Below are 21,245 nucleotides of genomic sequence, written 5' to 3'. Positions count from 1 at the left end.
ATTCTTTATGAACTGTGACGTGGAGAGGCTCAGGGCATGTTAACAGCGTAAAACTGTTCTGAATTAACAGAATCTTCATTCTTCTGCTGGCTGCTTCTCCTGGCGCTGTGTCTTTGTTGTAACATGGATAGCCTCGGAACAGGCGTGTTCCAGAACACAAGTGTCCTTTGTGCTCTAGCCAGTGTGTTGCCAAGTGGTTTGGTAAAATAAATGGTCCTTTCAAAATTATTTTCACTCTTATTTTTGGATGCTTCTTTAGAAGTTGTGAAGAGCTTTTCAGTAGATGCACAGGCCAAGCTGTTCCGGCACCACTGTGTGGCACTAGTTGGGTTTGGTGTTACTTGTTTTGTGTTTTCGTATTTGGGTCACCATTACTGGCACGTTCTTGCTATGTGCTTTGTAGGTGACCCTGAGAGCATGCTGCCAAGCTCGCAGTGCCCACATAATTATGTGAACAACGAGTGCAGAGTCTTTCACCTAGACCGTTTTTAGCCAAGTATGTAACATGTAGATGTCTTTAGACAAGTATGCAACAAGATGTAGAGGTTGGACGGATGACCTTTAAAGGTCCTTTCAGCCCAAACTGTTCTATGACATTCTTCTGATGTGCAGAGAGCCTCCAAAGTGGAGATGTGTTGTTTTTTTTCCCCTTGAATAGAATAAACCAAGAGTTGTGTTTGAGTTTTTGGAAATAAAAGCTGTTTGTGAAGAGCAGGCTACAACTGTTTCTCTTTGTGACTTTTGGGTGCTTGATGTGTTTTGATCTAGTGCTACCTCTATACCTCTCCCCCTATCCTGTGTTCTAGTACTGACTGTTGAAATTTTGTGAACAAATACTTCAGTAGCCCACAGGCAATTTTCTGAACTACTCCTTTCTAGCTAGCTTTGTGCATTTGAAAGACTTTTAAAAATCAACTTCACTTCTTGCTTAGCCCCAGAGTGCTGAAGACTACGTTCCTCAACATTTGAAATGATCTTGGCTCAAACCTGTAACTTGTATGCTGTGAAACTGAGCAAACTTTCACAAATTTCATAATGACAAATAGCAAAAAATCAGACCAGGATTGAGGGTATGGCTTTTTAGAATTTATGAAAACAGTGGGTTGGGGTTGTTCTTTTTCTTGTAGTTAATCTTATTTTTTCTTCTTTTGGTTTACTCTTTGGGCCTCTTTAAGCTTAAATTTCATTAGTGTTTTTCATGACATGTGGTAAGGCAAGTCTGTGCAGAGCAAAGTAGATTTCTTGCTTTAAAAGCTGCTTTTGGTATGGAATCACAGAATGGCATAGGTTGGAAGGGACCTTGGAGATCATCTCCTAGAATGGGTTAGAACACCCCTAGGAATATTTCCTGCCTTAACACTTAAAAGTCTCATGGTGCAGGTCTGTACATGAGAGATTTCCTCACCCATAGAATCATAGAATGGCAGGGGTGGAAGGGACCTGTGGAGATCATGAAGTTCATCTTTCTGCTAAAACAGCATCACCTGGGGCAGATCACACTAGAATATATCTGGAGGGTCTTGAAAGTCTTTGAAGGAGGAGATTCCACAACCTCCCAGGGCAGCCTGCTCCAGAGCTCCAGCACCCTCATAGTAAAGAAGTTTTTCCTCGTGTTGAGGTGGAATATTCTGTGTTCCATTTCATGTCCATTGCCTCTTGTCACATCACTGAAAAGAGCCCAGCCCCTTTCACCCCCTACCCTTTAGATATTTCTAAACATTAATAAGATCCTCTCTGTCTCTTCCAGGCTAAAGAGTCGCAGGTCTATCAGCCTGCTCCAGTCGTTGAATAGAATGAATCATTGACTAGAATCATTGAATCGAATGCACAGAGAGAGTGATTGGCATTGGAATGGGCTGCCCAGAGAGGTGGTGGAGTCACTGTCCCTGGAGGTGTTCAGGCAAAGACTGGATGAGGCACTTAGTGCCATGGTCTAGATGACTAGATAGGGCTGGGTGCTAGGTTGGACTGGATGATCTTGGAGGTCTCTTCCAACCTGGTTGATTCTATGAATTGTTTTGATGGGAGAAGACCTTGAAGATCATTGTGTCCAGCCATCATGGAGACCTGGAGCTTCTGGAATTTTATTCAAGTCCAAACAAGCAACCAACCTGTCCCATTCTGTGTGTGGGTAACTCTGCATCTCTAGCAAGTTGGTAATAAGGATTTTTATCTTCAAGTCAGCATGTGCTGTGTCTCCTTGTCTCCTTCTGTTTCAGTTTCAGCTCTGGTTATTTTATGCTCTAAAGAATTAAATTCAGTTTTCTTTGTAATTAATTTTCTATGAAAGCTGTTTTTTTTTCTCCAGTCCTAAAGTTCTTCACTGAGAGAGTCATTGGACACTGGAATGGGCTGCCTGGGGAGGTGGTGGAGTCGCCGTCCCTGGGGCAGTTCAAGGCAAGGTTGGACATGGCACTTGGTGCCATGGTCTAGCCTTGAGCTCTGTGGTAAAGGGTTGGACTTGATGATCTGTGAGGTCTCTTCCAACCTTGGTGATACTGTGATACTGTGTGTTCTTAATGTTTGACAAATGAGCAATGATGAGCAAGGCCAGGTGTGGAAACTCCTCAAGTCATTGCAGGACCTATGCTAAAACTCCTATTTCTCCTTTTGTATAGCCAAGTGCATGCTGTCTAGGGTGTGAGTTCTAGAAATGCACCCAGAATCTTTTAAATCCTGTGCATGTGTGAAGGTTGATGTGATTTAAGTAAGTAGTCTTAGCTGTCAAGGCTCTGCTTAAGTGAAGGGTTTGTAATCCTACATCTCTGCCGTGGCAGATGCAGTAGAGTGAAGTCATAAAAGACACCAACTTTTCCAACAGGCTTGTGGTGAAACAGAGTCCTGGAAGTGAAATGCTCTGTGCAGGCCTAGCAGGGGTTACTGAGGGCTGGAATGATGCCTGGATTAGTAACCTCTATGAAATGCAACAGATAGTCTTGCTCAAGCTCTAAATATGAGACTGAAAGTCAAAGCTGCCCCTGGCCAATGCCATGCTTGGCAGCCTGAGGAGGAAGATAAGGTTGGACAAATAGTTTTACTTCTCCAATGTGACTCTTTCACATTGATAGTGAGCTGTGTTAGAGTGGTCTGGTAAATCTTGTGTTGATGTTGCTTGGGCTGTAGGAAGGAGGGATATTTGTGTTTGGGCTGTGGAAAGGTGTTGTAAGGGGGAGGTGGGAGCAGAGATGGCTTCAGACCGCCTGTACCGGATTAGGGTGCTCAGGCAGCCAAAATGTTTGGGGTACTACAACTCTGCTCCCTCTCAAGTTCACATCGCTACACCAGCTCCCCCAGGAGAGCTTTTTGGATGTAACTTTGTGTCTATTGCTGGCAGTTCCTGTAAGGAGGAGTCGTTTGTGTCCTACAGTGAGCCATCTCAAATCTTCCAGTGTTGATGAGAGTGCTGCCCAGCTTCCTTAGGAGCGAGGAAGATGGCAGAAGTGGACGTAAATATCAGGTGCTTTTTACTGTGGCAGTACCATAATTCAAACTTGCATGTCAGGTGCAGTTGTGTGGATGATATTGTTGCTTGTTAGTCGTAAAACATTTAATTTCTGAAGCGCCTGGGGTAGGTGAAATCATAGCAGGAGGTTTGTGCCTGGCTTGTTGTGGAGTCTGTCCTAAACTGTTGCAATGCTTTTTTGCTATCCTCTCAGTAACTGTATAAAATAAGTTTCTGGCATGTGCATTGGGAAGTAAACAGCTGGAGTGATGGTTTCTTGATGAAAAGGAATGAATAAGTAAAAAAGCAGGAGTTCAAAGGACTGAATCCTGCCTGAAAGCCAGGCTTGTGGAATGGCAGCGAGCGTGCCTTGAACCTGCAAATTACATCAATTCCTGTCGCCTTACGCAAGCTTGGCTAACTTCTCTTTCATTTCCTTAGCTACTGTTGTCATGTGCTTCCGTAGCTAAAGCAGTTCTGAAATGGGAATCCACAAAAACTTTGTTCTTTATGTCTGCTTCGTGTCTTTCCCTTGGATGTGAAAGTCACGTTACACAGAGGAATTCTTGGCGATGGGCAAAACAACCCCTAGTTGTGTAAATGATGTTCCTCCTGTACAATGGTGCCTTTTCTTCTTCTTTGTGACTCTTTGTGCTTCAGGATGACTCTTGGATCTCCTCAGACTGCAGTGATGATGCCAGACCTTAAACAATTTTCTTGTACCTGCTTTGATTTGCTAGTTTAGGGGGATTTTTTTGGGATGAATTTTGGATGAATTGGGAGTTTTACTGCGCTAGCTGGTGATGTTTCTTTGTTTTGGCTGTGTTCTAAGATAAAATGCTGGGTTCAGCTGTCACTCTCCAGGCAATACAATTAAACTCTTCACCTTTCACCTGCTCTTGGGCTCTCTGGTCAGTGTTTTTCTGGTCACTCTTTCTGGGTTATGGACCCAGGGGAGCAAATATGCCCAGGGAAGGAGAGAGTGGCATCTGGAGAGGTTACTGAATAAGTTTATCTATTACTAAGTTCACTGTTGCCCTATGGGAAATGATATATCACAGCCCAATCAATTGACTTTGATTACATTTCAAATGAGGTAGCTGTTCCATCTTGGGGGACTTGAAAGGTTTCAGAAAGCAAAAGCACTGGACTCTTCTCATGTGAAGCCCTTTCAGGCCGCTGATCCTTAGGGGGAAAAATGTGATGCCGTTGCTTAACATTTCAGTGCAGCATGTGGGAAAATGTCTTTGGGAATGAGTTAAACCATTGTCTGGCTGGTTATTTGGTTAGCTCTGAGTTGGATTCTCCCTGACAGTGAAACCCATGATCAATGAAATAATGGAAGTTTTTCATGGTCTTTAAGATATTCAGACTTGGTGGACTGACCTGTGGTGAATATGACTTGCAGAATCTTGGATCTAGAGTACAAAGGGAGAACAAATCACCCTTAGTGCTGGAGGGACTAATTGATTGTCTTTCTCCTATGTCATTCTTCTTAGGTTTTTTTGTTGTGTTACCCTAGCCTAAAGGATAAACACCTGTTCATACAACTTTCTCTTTTCATTAAAAGGCCTAGGAAAAAACTTGTGGCTACTGCTGTTGGGTTTTTATCCTTGAAAGTGAGTTGAAACAGCTTTAAAAAGCAACTTTGAAGCTCTGGACTAGCATGCTGAACAGGATTTCTGCTGCTCTAGACCCAGCTGGAGACTGTAGGCTCTGAAAAACACTTCAGTGGATGTGGTTTCTTGGCGTTTTTCTTTGGGTACCATTAATTGTTCAGTGACACAGACTTCTAACCTTTCTTAAAAATCCCATGACATTTAGCTGTCTAATCAACAAAAAGTTCTATTGAACTGAGAAAACTGACCAAAAAGTATTTTATTTGTAATTATAAACTGTGAGTCCTAAGGCAATTTGCTTGAAACAAATGATCTTTTTAATTAAAAGGAAAAAAAAGTGAAGCTGGAGGGGAAAGTCTTCCCCCTGCCTCCCCCCCCTTGGTTAGCTGTCCTCTGTAAATCTCTAGTATGTCCTTATGCCTGAGCCTGTCTCTGCCTAACTGAAGTATGAGGTGGTTTGGCTTTACTTAGACAGAAAAGTCTGGTGGGGTTGGTCTCTTCTCCCAGGCAAGCAGCAACAGAACAAGGGGATACAGTCTCAAGTCGTGCTGGGGAAGGTGTAGGCTGGATGATAGGAGGAACTTCTTGCCAGAGAGAGTGATTGGCATTGGATTGGGCTGCCCAGGGAGGTGGTGGAGTTGCCATCCCTGGAGTTCTTGAAGAAAAGCCTGAATGGGGCACTTAGTGCTGTGGTCTAGTTGATTGGACAGGACTGGGTGCTAGGTTGGACTGGATGATCTTGGAGGTCTCTTCCAACCTGGTTGGTTCTATGATTCTAAGAATTAACTTTAAGCACTGTTTAACAAGGCAGGAATTCATTTAGAAGCAGTTCCTTCAGCAGAACAGCCCTACTTCCACATGAGGCTGTAGCAGGACTAAGAGAGCTCTGCCCTCCTTGCAAAGAAGATAAAATATGGTAACAATTGTGGTAACCTGAGTAAACCAGTAGTAGTCTGGGTACTTGCAGAAGGTTTGGCAATGAAATGGTACTTAAATTGTTCACTAGTTGCAGGAAAGATCATGAGTGAACCAACTGTTTAGTTCTTCAATTTTGTAACTTCAGTGTTTTGGGATGGGACTTTATTAGAATCGTAGAATCAGTCAGGGCTGGATCCATAAGGATCATCTAGTTCCAACCCTCCTGGCATGGGCAGGGACACCCTACCCTAGACCAGGCTGGCCTTAAACATCTCCAGGGATGGGGCCTCAACCACCTCCCAGGGCAACCCATTCCAGGCTCTCACCACTCTCATGATGAAGTATTTCCTCCTCACATCCTGTCTGAATCTCCCCACCTCCAGCTTTGCTCCATTCCCCCTTGTTCTGTCACTCCCTGATAGCCTAAAAAGTCCCTCCCCAGCTTTTTTCAGACACTGGAAGACCACAATAAGGTCACCTAGGAGCCTCCTCTTCTGCAGACTGAACAGCCCCAACTCTTTCAGTCTGTCCTCATAGGAGAGGTGCTCCAGCCCTCGGAGCATCCTCGTGGCCCTTCTCTGGACACACTCCAGCATCTCCACATTCCTCTTGTAATAAGGGCTCCAGAACTGGATGCAGTACTCCAGGTGGGATCTCCCCAGAGCGGAGTAGAGGGGGAGACCCTAAATGATTCCACAAACTTGACGTTTTCCAACAGGATGATAAGTAGGAAAGACACAGCTAATTATGTTGGGTTTATTTCTCCTTTCCTTCTGATGTAAGTTCCCTGTGATTTCCATCCTTAGCCATTTACTTTCTGTACTACACTGTGCAAGACACAATGGCCGAGCTAATGGGCGGCCAAGCTAATGGGCTTCCATGCCCTGCGTGTGCCCGAGAGTGAACCCTTCTGCATGCTTCCACAAGTGGGATTTGGTCTGTGTACACACGCTGGGAACACAGGAGAGTTGCTCTGTTGTCACTCTTCCAAGTTCTTGTTCTCATTAGCAAGTTATTGGTAAATCAAGTGATTCCCAGCAAGGCTTGACAGAAGGAGCAAGTATCGGAAGTGTTGTTTCAGTTGCTTGAGTTGGCTTCATCCAGAGGAATTATTTGAGCTGTATGTTTGTGCTTAAGCACACAGCTATGCTTTGTGTTTAAATTTCCAAGCTCCTGATCACTGTAATGGGGAACTTTTTTAGCTATTGAAGTTGAAGGAAGCATGTGGGTTTACTCAGGTGTCCTGTCACTGATGTGTGATGTAATATAAGGACCTTGAAGAATGTAGTCTGAAGTACCCCTAAAATCCCCACTGATATGGTGTGTGTGCTTAAAGCTGGTAAAACCCATTGATGAAACGTTTGTTTGGTTGATGCTAGATCCAAAAACTCCTGCTCTATGGGTTATTACTCTTGTTTCTGGGATGTGGAGGAAAGCAGGCAGCTTCTCAGAAACCCTTTTTTTCTCCTGCTCAGTTACTTGAACTGGATATATGCACTGGAATTAGCAGTCAGGTGTCAAGATTAGCAAAGGTAAGAGATAGCAAAGCTTGGCTTGAGATTCCGGTAGGCTGAGGGGAGACCATCTTGTTCTCTACCACTACCTGAAAGGAGGTTATAGAGAGATAGTTGTAGGTCTGTTTTCGCAAGTCACAACTCCTAGGACAAGAAAAAATGGCATGAAGTTACACCAGGGGAGGTTTAGGTTAAACATTAGGAGATTCAGAGGGTTCCATTTCAAGTTTTTCATTTTTCCTGCACCTCTGTCTCCGTTCAGATGCAAGTCTTGAGGAGTTTATCCAAAGCAGGAAATTGTCATCTTCAGCTTTGTGTCTTATGAATTTGGAATAACAACAAGAACTATTTTTTACCCCCAAGTCAAGAAGGGGCTGAGGACTGACATTAAATCTTAATAAAATCAAGGCATTTATTCATGTTTTCCATTTCAGGGTAGAGGAATTTTGATGTAGAGTTTGTTTTTCAGCTCTTTGCTGGTGAGATTTTGTCAAAACCAAAGCAAGACTCCTTTGCAGCTTACCTACAGGCTGACTGTGACTGGTACACCTTGGGATATTTGCCCAAGTAGGCAGATATGGGCTTTCTTGGATGTAGAGACTGAAGAAGAGGACAGAGAGTCTCAACAGAGAGTCTCAACAGAGAGCCTCATCAGATTTCAGTGATGTAGCTTATAGGCCATTAAGTGACACAGCAAAGAATAGAGCTGAAGTTGTTAGATGCCTTCTCTGTAGTCCATTGTGTCTTGCACTTCACCAGGGTGAGGTTGGTTGAAATTGGTAAGTCTGTCCAAGAAAGAATGTGTCTGAACTGTTTCTGTCCTGTGGGTGCAGCTGTTCTTAGAATCATAGAATAGTTTAGCTTGGAAAGGATCTCAAAGATCATCTAGTTCCACCCCCCCCTGCCATAGGCACAGACACCTCCCACTAGAGCAGGTCACTCAAGGCCTCATCTAACCTGGCCTTGAACACCTCCAGGGAGGGAGCATCCATGAGTTCCCTGAGAAACCTGTTCCAGTGTCTTAACATTCTCACTGTACAGAACCCTTTCTTAACATCTAGTTTAAATCTCCCCTCTGCCAGGTTAAACCCATTACCCCTCATCCTGTCATTAAAAGACCTTGTAAATAGTCCCTCCCCAGCCTTCCTGTAGGTCCCTTTCAGATACTGAAAGTTCTTGTGGCACTGATGTGCAGGGTGGGAATAGGTAAGTCTCATTCTTCTTCATTTGGAGACTAATTTTGTCTTCTTGTATTCAGTGTGCAAGTTGGTATGATCAAATGTTCAGTACCCAAATCTCACCTTTGCATCCTTGTGGAGCAGTTCAATGACAGGAAAGACAGTTCTCTGTGTTCCCTGGATTCCCTACTGCATTTGTGTGAGAAAGGTGACAGGTCACAAACCATAGAATTACTGAGGCTGAAGGAGACCTCTGAGATGGTCAAGTCCAGCCTATACCCTAACACCATTGCTTTGACCAGACCATGGCACTAGGTGCAATGTCCAATCTTTCTTTAAACACTTCCAGAGATGGTGACTTCACCAGCTCCTGGGGCAGTCTGTTCTACTGTCTAATTGCCCTTTCCATGAGGAAGTGCTTCCTAAAATCCAATCTGAACTTCTCTTGGCTCAGCTTCAGGCCATACATTCTCATTTTGTCACAAGTTGCCTGGGAGAAGAACCTGACTCCCACTTTTACTACAGCTTTCCTTCAGGTAGTTGTAGAGTGTGATAAGCCCCCCCTCACCTCTGAGTCTCCTGCAGGCCAAACATCCCCAGCTTCCTCAGCCTCTCTTTGTAAGACTTTCCCTCCAGTCCTTTCACCAGTCTTGTGGCTCCTTGGAGCTTATCTAGTCTGTAGTGACTGTGCTTCTTCTGGTAGATGGTTTTCTGTAAGTGCAGTAGAACATCTCTCCACTACTGCTGATTTGAAGCCCTGACACCTGGCAGTAAATGAATTTCCTCTGAGTCACTTGTTGCAAATGTGTGGCTAGAGTTGACTTCATGTGAAAATGTGGTCTAGTGGCTAGCTGTGCAGAATGCTTCCAGACTGTTTGCTGTGAGACAGACAGTAACTTCTACAGTCTGCTGCCCTGTACCAAATAGGACACACTTCTCAGCAAGATTAAAATTCTCAGGGAATAGTTACTCTTTTGTAGTAAGTAGAAATCTGCAACTTTAGAAGTTAGAGAAATAACACAGCTCCTTTGTTTAATGTTCACAACTTCTGTCTCTTGCCTTCCCTGGTGTACTGAGGGGAAAATAGTCCTATAAAAGCAAAACAAAATAACTATGGAGTAGCAAAATAACACAAACCATGCTAGGATAATGCAACAAATCCTTGGGGAAATAAATTTGGGGTTTGCCAACAAAACATCCCATGTCAGTTAAGCAGAGTGTGTTTCAAAAGTTGACATGCAACCAGCAACAGAATGAGAGGACACCGTCTCAAGTTGTACCAGGGGAGGTATATGCTGGGTATTAGGAGGAGGTTCTTCACAGAGTGATTTGCCATTGGAATGGGCTGCCCAGGGAGGTGGTGGAGTTGCCATCCCTGGAGGTGTTCAAGGAAATCCTGAATGAGGCACTTAGTGCCATGGTCTAGTTGATTAGATAGGGCTGGGTGCTAGGTCTCTACCTATGATCTTGGAGGTCTCTACCAACCTGGTTGATTCTGTGATTCCATGTAGTGGATAGGAGATGTGTGCAGCTCAAAGAGGCTTTGCTCTATCCTGTTGCCTTGGTAGGGTCCTTTCGCCTGTGGAGGAAAAGGAATGGACAAATTCTGATGGAAGAGTAGAGCTTGTTTTTAAAAGAACACCCTAGAAGATAAGTGCTAGAAAATAACTGGTTTACTGATAACTTTTATCTGCTTGGAAGATGAAATTTTAACTGAAAATAAATTTATCTGGGTAGCCAAACTCTTAGACTGCTGATAAGAAGATTGATAATGCAGTTTGGGACTGGCAAAGCAAGTGCTGTACTTATCACAGCAGACTTCTCTATCGTGTTGTCTTGCCATTTAGTGAAACAAATAAGATTAAACTCTCAAGAAACACTCTGTTAAGTGTGCTTCCCTGTGCAGCAGAAAATAAGGCAAGTTGAGCAGCTTTTGATGCCTATGCTTGAGTACTGTCTCTTGTCGAGGAGTAGGTAGACAGGGAAAAGTCAGTTCTGGAGGATGTAGGACTGTGTACAGTATCGTGACAAGTGCAGGTAGGTGTTTGGAACATGCTTTAGCCCATTGTCAACCATTCCTGAACTGGAAAACTTCTTCCAGTAGTAGATTGAGACAGAATCAGTGGGCTTTGAAGCACCAGGGAGGATGAGACCACAAAAGACCACCTTCACGACCTTCAGTCCTGGGTGGACATGGAAGCTGTGTGGGGCAGGGTAGTAGACAGCCGCACACAGAAGCTGAAGACAGTGCTGTGTAGCCTCATGAGTTGATCCAGTGCATCCCACTGCTGGGAGATGTGTGTTAGGTTGGAAGGGCATTGATTCAGTTATTTCTTACCCTGTCCTTAAAAACTTTTAACCTTACTGCCAGAGAAAAATAGCATTGTCTATGTTGGTACGAGTGGAACGAAAGATGAATAGTGAGTTAGCCTTGAGCAAACTGTCAATCTGACTTTGATAGCCCATCACTTAAAAGGTCCTTTTATGCTTATGCAAAAGCATGATGTCAAAGCTGGGGGGTGTGTGGGGGAAAATAATACCAATATTTAGGGCTAAACTTGCATAGCTTTCAAGAAGAGCCCCTGTGTGAACTGTTTGCTTCTCTACATGCGTGGCTAATTGCCGTAGGTTACTATAAGTCTGAGCGGTGGCATTTCAGTTTCTTCTGCTGTAGCTTGTTTGTGGTGCTTCCATAGGGGAATCTCTCAAACTGGAGCAGCAAGAGAGCAAAGGATATTCCATCTGCTTCTCTTGCAACCTATCAGTAGTATGCTGGAAATGCTTGAGTATAATCATTATCAGGTGAGTTGTTGTTGCAGCTTTATTTTAAAACCTGTTGCTAAGCAGGCTTACAGCCTACAGGAAATCCTTTCTCCTGGTATCTACTGTGCTTTAGTTAAATTCTTCCAGAAAAATAAGTGGGGGATGTACGTGGTCAATTGGAACAGCAATAAATTACTTCAATGGAAAAGGTTTAAAACAAACAAACAACAAAACCTTCTTGGGCTGCTGTTGTGTATGAGTTTCTTTTCTACCTTCGGATAAAAATGTTAATGACAACATTTCCAGGATGGGATGAAGATTTTATGTGGAAAAAGATTTCTTTCTTTTTTGTGCTTGTTTAGGATGTGCAAAACTGGTTTAGTATGGGGGTTTCATGCTTTGTGTTATGCATAAAATAATCTAAGTACTGAAAAGCTTATTTTACACATAAAAATAGCTGTTGCTGAGGACAGTGATTGATCTGAACTGAAACACTTCTCTTCTTGCATCTTATTTGCATGATGTGTTTATAAGCAGGCTGTCTTATTTATATAGGATTTAGGACATATATGAGCTTGAAATAATTTGTAGACCAAAAAAAAGTGTATTCCTTTGCAGTAAGTCGCTTATGGAACCCAAGTCTATTCCTTTGCAGTGTGTTACTTAAGGAACTCAACCTAATAAATAAACAGCAAACCTCTGTTTCTTGATCTCTGATCAAGGACAGCAATCCCCTGTTTAATTGGTTTTCATTGGTAGCTAGTAACAAGTAAAATGAATCCTGCAGTGCAACTTGGTTCTCCATATCTTAGTGAAAACTAAATGTTGTGCAGCTGAAAGTCAGAATGCAGAGGTGTCTGTTCTGGAGGATCTCAAACTCAAAAACCTGAGTGAGACATCTTACGGGGTAGAAAAATAAGTGGAAGTTGTTGGTTTACTGTTAATAAGTTACTGGAACGTAAGCTCAAATAAATTTCTTGCCACCAAATATGAACCAATGAAGTGGTTTTAAGTTCCGTGGAGCTGCTTAGGGTTTGCCCTTTAGGTCGAATGCTTATTAGCTGGTGTGTGTGTTGTGAGTGTGAAGCTCAAATTGATGGCACGTCTAATGTTCTAGTGAAACAATAAAGCACTCCTCAATTTTGTCTTACAGGTGCAGACTCACCTTGAGAATCCAACCAAGTACCACATTCAGCAAGCCCAGCGGCAGCAGGTAAAGCAGTACCTCTCTACCACTCTGGCAAATAAACATGCCAACCAAGCCCTGAGCTTGCCGTGTCCAAACCAGCCTGGTGATCATGTCATGCCACCTGGAACTGGGAGCAGCGCACCCAACAGCCCCATGGCTATGCTCACCCTTAACTCCAACTGTGAGAAAGAGGTAATGCACATTCTTCAGCATGATGGAAATGCAGCCTGCTTGCTCTCTGCATTAAACCATATTTGCTCATTGTTAGGATGTTACTTTAATCTTCTTCCCTGAACTGTGCTCTTTGAAAATGCAACTAGTACATCTGGGTCTGCTCAATGGATATATACTTGCACAGAACATGTAGACAAAAAACCTATGTTCCTCTAACTTCCTCTTTTTTGAACTATTTTAGTAGTTTATGCTTATTAAAACTTCCCCCCCGCCTCCTTTGCTTGATGCATGCAGTGAATAATTGACCTTTGGACAGTACAAAGCAGTTTTGTAAGCTGTAGCTTTCTGGAATAATGTTATTTATGGCTCAATAAGTGTAGGAAGAGCAAAGAGCATAGCAAAAATAACTGAAAAACCAAAGCTTTTTGATATTTTAGCTATTTTACAGTGAAATTTGAGTAAGTCTCTTGTTTAGCTGGAAGGGTGAGATTATCCCAGTTAATACACCCCAAGATGTTACTGTTTGCTGTTTCATGATGAGCTCAGTGCTGCAAGTATAACACTTCACTAGCTTTTGCCTGGAAGTCCTTTACAACCTTGTCTTAATCTTTGCTGGCAAAAACTTAGCTGTGACATGTGTGCTCAGGTGCTGAAGGAAGATGATTTGTAGGCTGTCAACAAGTGTAAGAATCATGTCAATAATTCTGTATCTTGACAAATGGGAGACAATTGCAGAACTCCTTGTGTCCCTTCATCCTCCCCGCTCAAGCCTTTGTGCCAGATTCTTACTGCAGCTGCACTCTGATGGAAAAAAAACATTATGCAACTTTGAGAAACAGTTACCACAAAACACATTTGGCACAGGCAAGAGGAATTGCTTATGCTCCATGGCTTCAAAAAGAATGAGAATCAAATAGTTCCATCCTATCATCCCAGTTGTACCTTTTTTTTTAAAGGGTTCCCCCCCCCCAAGATATTTACAGCTTCGCTTTGCTGTGTCATCAGGCACATGTGTGCATGACACTGTTTCAATCATGCTCTTTTTGGGACTGAAACTGTGCCATGAACTCAGATCCATGCTTTGCTTCTCTTTTTTTTTTTTTTTTTGTTTCTCTTATTTTTATTTTCCTTTCTTTTTTTTTTTCCCCCTTTTTTTCTTCTTCTTCTTTTTTTTTTTTTTTTTAAATTTCTGCAGGGATTTTATAAATTTGAAGAGCAAAGCAGGGTTGAGAGTGAGTGCCCGGCTCTGAATACACACTCACGAGCATCATGCATGCAGGTACTGGATGACACAGGAGCTGGAGCACAGGTCCCCTTTCTTATGAACGTTTCTTTGGAGGTTATGTTGAACAATGAACTTACCCCATTGTGTCTTCAGGAAGCTGAACATAAGATGCATTTAAGGAGCAAACCAACAACCTTGTTTATTAGCATTGATGTCAGAAGTTCATGAAGGCACCCAAAGAGGGTTACTGCGTTTCTAGCACTGTAACACTATAACAGAAGAACATCTCAGCCATGTCTTAAGGCAGTTCTAATGCAGTTTCCCCAAGACTGCATGCATGTGTTCTTCTCCTGATAACTTCTAAGGCCACATATCTTTGATGATCACAACTGGTGGAGGCACCATCCCTGGGGGTCTTCAAGAAAAGACTGGATGAGGCACTTGGTGCCATGGTCTAGTTGATTGGATCGGGCTGGGTGATAGGTTGGACTGGATGATCTTGGAGGTCTCTTCCAACCTGGTTGATTCTATGATTTAACTGCATTTCAGAAAGTAATATGAGAAGGCTTTAATCTGTCTTCAGTACTCATCCTTTTATTTTGTTTTATAAATTACTTTTTAAACTAAGAGGGTTTTTATTTCTAGTTACAAGACTTCACATACAGACTGTAACTGTTAGTTCCTTTCTACCCTCACTTCCAGTCAGTGTATTTGTTCTGATCATACTTTTGGAGCTCATACAAAGTCTCATGCACTGCTTTTTCTGCCATCACCTTCATTCACTGATTGTAGCAGACTGTCAGATAAGCTTCTCTTTTATAGTGAGCAAGGAGGAAACACTCAGTTCTGCAGGACAATTCACAGCACCTGAACTTTAGAGAGTGCTTTGGAGAGCGTTTTTTCTTCTGACCACACAGGAGTTTGCAGAGACATCTTGCAGCTTAGCTCTATGAAGAAGATGGATTCTACAATCTAAAATAATTTCCAAGCTACTCTTTGATGGTGCTTTCTGGGAGAGTTTATGAAGGGCTTGAATCCAATGATTCAGTGGGGGCAGCCTGTCACTCAGAAGCAAGCCTTTTCCTCCCCCTGCAGGTGTCAGAGGCTTGGGCATTACTGTCTATGTGGAGGTTTTGCCCCCATAACTAGAAGAAGGAAGGCGACAGTGCTGTGCAGGGGAGAGGGAGTCACATCATCAGTGTAGCTTGTTCTACGAGGAGTTACGTCCTATAAAGTTCTGGGAGGACCTGTGTGGGCAGTGCAGGGTAGCTGCTAGTGTGATGAGCAGGTTAGACCATGAAGCCTCAGCTTTGTCCTTACCTAACTGTTCTGGCTGAGTAGCAGGAAATGTGGCTGAGGGCTGGATTCAAAGCATGGCAGAACTTGCACAGGCACCTCTGCTTGGGCTCATGCTGCAGAGAGCCGGAGTGATTTGTCAGACTTCTGCATCCTAATGATTTTAGTAACTCATGTGTTTCTTTGTCCACCTTTTCTGCTGCAGATGGATGACGTGATAGATGACATAATTAGTCTGGAGTCAAGTTACAATGAAGAAATCCTTGGCCTGATGGACCCAGCCCTGCAAATGGCAAATACGGTACAGTAGTCCTTCCTCCTAGTTTCCCTCTTATCTCTCATTGGCTCCCCTTGTCTCTCCTCCAGAGAGCACAAAACCATAGCATGACTTCTTTCTTATTACATGGTTACTGTATTGTCCTGTAGAGTGGAATTAGTTTTTCTTGGAAGAGCTTAAAATGCACAGTTGTAATGAAAAGTATGACTTTAAAAACACAAGCTGGACTCAGATTGAGGGAATGCAAAGGACAATTTCCAAGTCATCTTCATCCATGAGAGGATTGTAATCTGGGCTAACAGAAATGAGCTTGTACCCATCAATATTAAATGACACCTCAGACATTACACTTGGCTTCAGAATGCCTTGAAGGAACCTCTGGTGCCCCAGGTTCCTGTATTTTGTATTCAAGTAAGAAATTCTATGCCGTGCTAAAACATGTGCTAGCATCCCAGTCCAGTGTAACTCTTAGCTCCAAGATCATAGCTTTAGCTTAACCTGATTTCAAGTGGAGGCAAGTCCCTAGCTAGATGGTAGCAAAGATGTCACAAAATTTAGGGAGAGGAAGACGAAGTGTGAAAGCTAACCTTCAAACCAAACAAAAGAGGACAAAGAAGCTTAAGTACTGACTAGAGGAAGGGAATGTAGGAAACCTGTGACAGAATGCAAGAACACAGAGATGTGAAAGTTGGTGAGCAAGGGAGAAAGCACAGATTACCTCTGAGTTGCTGTTTCTGTTTGCTGGTTCACATTGCTCTGAGCATTAATGTAATCGTACTTCTGGCATAATCTTATTTTGATCTTTTATGGGAGGTAGCTCTGCTGAATTTTTTTTGCCTTAGGCTTAAATGCTGTTAGATCTGGCTAAGCAGATGTCTGCCAGGGCTGGCATCTCTCCTTTTTTTAATCTAATGCCAAAATGTGCAGTTTACCACATAGCATTGGGGTCTATATTTGCTGACAGTAGTCATCTGATGCCATATTAACCTTTTCCTGCACTTCCACAAATTCCCAGAGCCCTCTTGGGGATGTGGTGAGAGCTGCTTGCTAAACAGTGCTCTTTGGGTAGATGGAGAAATGAAATCGTGGAGTCCTACCATAAAGGATGAATTTCCTTTTTATCTAAAGTGACTTGAAATGTGCATCCATCCTGGAATTTGAAAGGAAAACTTAAAAACCCATGAAAAATAGAGCTTTCAAGACAGTTACTCTTTATATTTGGGGGATCAGGTTCTTCTGGAGTCTTTTCCCAGAACTTCCATTGGATTAGAACCCATTAAGTTGAAGGGAATGTCGATTTCTTTGTGTTTTTCCTTCTTCCATTTCACATGGACTCCAGTTCTTTGCTTCCAGCAAGGACGTAGTGGTACTCTGTGCTCTGGTGCAAGGAGGCCATGTAGTCATTATTTAGGGTGGTCTGCATCCCTCCTGCTTGATGTGTGATAAAGACTGATCCACGTTTGCTATGAAACTTCAGCATTTGCCTGCTGTGTCAGAGTTGCTTAGGTTGGAGAAGGCCTTTAAGAACACTGAGATCATCAACCTAATACTCACAAGTCTTTGACTAAACCATATCCGTAAGCACTGAGTTTACAACTACTGAAGTCTGTAAAATAAGGGTCTAAAGAAGTAGAATTAAGACTTCTTTATGCAGACATTTAAACTCCTGGAGGTAAAGAGTCACTGAATTAACCTGATACCAGCCCTGAAGAGAAGGGAATCGAACCATGATTCCAAACAATTGGTTTGGGGATAAAAAATGAACCTGATCTAACAGTGGCTTCTCTTTTGGAGCAGGATTTAGCACTTAGAGCAGGCAACGTTTTGCTAATAAAGAATTCATGTCTGTAGACTGAGCTAAGTAGAGGTAGAAGAAATCAACAGAGGAAATGGTCTCTAAAGAGAAGCAACCTATAAATAGCAGTGCTGAGAGTATGACAAAGGCTGCTATTGTTCCCTAACCAACAAAGAACAAAAGGAGCAGTTTGTTACATTTGGTAACAGTACTTAATTGATAAGCAAAATCAGAGATTTCTGTGCAGAGCAAGCTGAGAGAAGTTTCCAAGTACCTCTTAATTGAAAAGGGCTCATTGCATTCAGCTGCTTGGGGAAGTGTTTGTAAACTTTGGGTCACAAGTGAGCTGACTTTGCCTCTGTCCTGAAACATACAATAAAATAGTCACTACTTTGCCGAGAGGTTTTTCTGTTTAGATAGGACCTAATAATTGGATTCCTAGGTACTGTGTTAAGTACTCTTGTTACCAAGTTGAGATAAGAACTAATTCAACTGATCAATTCTAGCAAGAGTCTTAATATGGAAGACCTTGTGAGTATGTGCAGCTCCACTTCTAGACGTGGAAGTTAGGCTTCAGAAGTAGAGAGGGTTCTTATTTCAGGGGCTGCTGCTGAGTGTGTGCATGTAGGGAAGGGAACAACACAATGCATTGCAGGCTGCACAAGCTAGGAGTCACACTCCTAGTGAAAAGTTATAACAAGGTTTGACCTGTGGAGTTCAGCTTGCTGGGAAAAGTAATCAAAGAAAGAAGCTGATCAATCTCTTTGCTTATGGATCACTGATTTAAACTGAGGCTGTTGGCAACTACTGCTGATGTAAAGTTCCTTGATAAGCATTCATGTGTACATGCAAACCTCCAGTGCTTAGCAGCTGTGCAAATTCCTGCCTTCATCATCTTTATTTAGCTAATGCTGCTTCAGCAGTGCTTGTACTTTGGTTGTTGCACAGCTCTTAGTTGGGTTCCTCTGGTGCTTGCAACTTCTGTAGGACTTCAGTGTGCGCATTCAGCAGCTGCTGCCTGCATTCTGTCCCTCTTTGTGAGGATTGCTTACACAGGTCCTGTTTATTTACATGGAAATCTGACAGAGTTGACATCTTTTGAAAAAAGATTTGTGCCAAGCAGGGTCCACTTTGTACTAGGAAGGCAGCTTAGTGACCTTAACTGTTCTCCATGTTTCATTATAACCTAGCAGCCTCACCCAGGCTTTGAGATGCAAGCCTCTAGATTGCTGACCAAAAACATTTATTCTTCTTTTCTTTTTCTTATTCCCTGAAATTCCTAATTAGATTTCACATGTCTGGTTTTGAACTTCAAGTCCCTGGGCTACAAACAAGGTCTTTGTGCTTTCTCCATGCTTAAAAGCATGAATAGAAAAAGCCCATCCAAGTCAGAAGGCTGGATGACGCTAGTGCTGCGCCAGTGTCATGGATGCATTTGAGGGGCCAAAAGATAAAAGAAGCAGCCTTGTAGAGCAGTGATATGGGGAGGTCACAACTGGGAGCAGAATCTGTGATGGATAGCTGTAACCTCAACTTCTTTATAAATGTTCCCTTTTTAAATTCTTTTTTTTAATATTGCATTCAAGACTGTGGGGGCATCTTGGTGAGAATTCAGTTAACTTTTTTCTCTGTTACTTAAAGATTCAGAGAAGGGATTTTGTTGGCCACTGTTGAAAACAAGTATCAGCATGGCTTCTGCCTGGTGGTACTTCAGTGGGTGCATATCAGCTTTGCTTCTTATGGTAGCCCCAAATGGCAGAGAATCCAGCCAAGTTGGAGGAGACCTCTGAGATCATCCAGTCCAGCCCTATACAATCAGCTAGACCATGGCACTAAGTGCCTCATCCAGTCTTTTCTCGAACACCTCCAGGGACAGTGACTCCACCACCTTCCTGGGCAGCCCATTCCAATGCCAATCACTCTCTCTGGGAAGAGCTTCCCTCCTAACATCCAGCCTAGTCCAGCTGGGACTATCAGTAGGGGTTTACCATTCCAAGCTGTGACTCGCTCTATTGTATTCAATAGCATTATTTCCATGGGTGTAAAGTTAATACTTACTCTAATCTCTGCAGGATCAGTGTCTTGGAGGGACAGGTTTTTGTTTTCAGCAAGAATGATAAGAAATATTGCCACTCAGATAAGATAGCCAAGTGGTTTATACCTGCCTTTCCAAAACATAATGGAAAACAAGAAGGAGATGGGAAAAGTAATCCACTCAGGATAAATGTAAACTTCTTTAAATACCTTTCAATTTCCAAGGGATAGCTTTGATAAGCCTTGTTGGAATACTACCCTATTTCTGCATAAATCTCCTTCCTTAAACATGCCTAAGTAAGAACAGTAGAATGAATGAGTAATTGAGGAAACTTAATAATCCTCTTCCTCCGTGTTCTTTTTATGTAAGGTGACAAACAGGGTAAAGGAGAATTTAATGTTTTCTGTGAAGGCAGGTTTCAAGTCTCATGAAAGCTCTGACTGATCAATATAGTGCTCTTCCTCAAGCATGCCACAACTTGCTAAGTGCTTCCTTTCACATATTCCTGGCTTCCTCAACGAGACTTTTGTAGGCTCAGATGTTGTGAGTAAGAGAAGTGAAAGGGGTACAGATGTAATACTTGGACTGAAAGATAAGGGGCCACAATACAGCCATACTGTCAGTGTGTTACTACTTCTGTGTGCTCTTGAGGAGGTAGGGCAGAATTTTCCCAGTGTAGCTGTTTTATTCTTTGTGCCTGTGAGTATCTGTGATTTCTGCTGACCTTAGTGCGTGCTCTGTTTGCATGTGGAAAGAGCACAGATTTCTGTGCAGTTCTCTCTTCTCCTGTACAAAGCCTCTCATAAAGGCAAACCCAAATGATCTTTTTCCCTTGTTTCTCTTTTCCAGCTGCCTGTGTCTGGCAATTTGATTGACCTTTATGGCAACCAAAGCATGCCTCCTCCAGGACTAAACATCAGCAACTCGTGTCCGGCTAATCTTCCTAATATAAAAAGAGAGCTCACAGGTAAATATGTCTGAAAATGCCACCTTGGAGCAATAGCATCATAGAATCAACCAGGTTGGAGGAGACCTCCAGAGTCATTGTTTGAATTCAGGTGATATTGGACATGCTGTTACTAATGAGAAAGAACATACGAATGAATGGTTACTTTTTGCTTTGCAAACCAATTGTTTTTTGCAGAAGTAGCAGCCCTCAGTGCAGCTGTGTTTGCTGTGACAAGTTCAGTTGTAGCCCCTAGTTGTTACAAATCCAGCTATTGAAAACATTGTGTCACAGGAAGCTTCCCTGCATCTCTTGCAGAGCTGTTGGCTAGTTGAGGTTACAGAATCAGTCACAGAAATCAGTCAGGGTTGGAAGGGACCACAAGGATCATCTAGTTCCAACCCCCCTGCTGTGGGCAGTGACACCCTACCCTAGACCAGGTTGGCCAGAGCCTCATCCAGTTGAACACCTCCAGGGATGGGGCCTCAACCACCTCCCTGGGCAACCCATTCCAGGCTCCCACCACTCTCACGATGAATTATTTCCACCTCACATCCAGTCTGAATCTCCCCACCTCCAGCTTTGCTCCATTCCCCCTAGTCCTGTCACTCCCTGATAGCCTAAAAAGTCCCTCTCCAGCTTGTTTGTAGGTCTCCTTCAGATACTGAAAGGCCACAATAAGGTTAGTGCTTCCTTTATCAAACAACTTCATATCTGGGCTCTTAGTGGGATTTGTGTCAAGGAATTGCTACATGTTTGGGCTTTGCTTTAGTATGCAGGGCAATAATGAACAAAGTACTTCCTGTAACATAAAATCCAGACACATAGATCCCATATAATGTAAAATTAGATGCTTGAGATAGAATGTCTCTTA

The 21,245-nt window shown here is 42.9% G+C and overlaps 1 protein-coding gene across 4 annotated transcripts in view; it reads left to right on the top strand.

The window, feature by feature from the left end:
* MITF (melanocyte inducing transcription factor) overlaps nt 1–21,245 on the top strand; it is a 111,861-nt gene that overhangs the window by 76,752 nt on the left and 13,864 nt on the right. For 2 of the 4 annotated variants that reach the window (XM_064156251.1, XM_064156252.1), the window contains 4 exons: nt 12,588–12,815; nt 13,993–14,076; nt 15,524–15,619; nt 20,275–20,392. In XM_064156251.1, the coding sequence (XP_064012321.1) occupies nt 12,588–12,815; nt 13,993–14,076; nt 15,524–15,619; nt 20,275–20,392 (526 nt within the window). The remainder of the gene's footprint in view (nt 1–12,587; nt 12,816–13,992; nt 14,077–15,523; nt 15,620–20,274; nt 20,393–21,245) is intronic. The other 2 variants (XM_064156254.1, XM_064156253.1) reach the window with 1 other exon arrangement.

The sequence above is a fragment of the Pogoniulus pusillus genome, chromosome 16 (assembly GCF_015220805.1).
Source record: "Pogoniulus pusillus isolate bPogPus1 chromosome 16, bPogPus1.pri, whole genome shotgun sequence".
Classification (NCBI taxonomy): domain Eukaryota; kingdom Metazoa; phylum Chordata; class Aves; order Piciformes; family Lybiidae; genus Pogoniulus; species Pogoniulus pusillus.
This window is presented reverse-complemented; position numbering and strand designations above follow the sequence as displayed.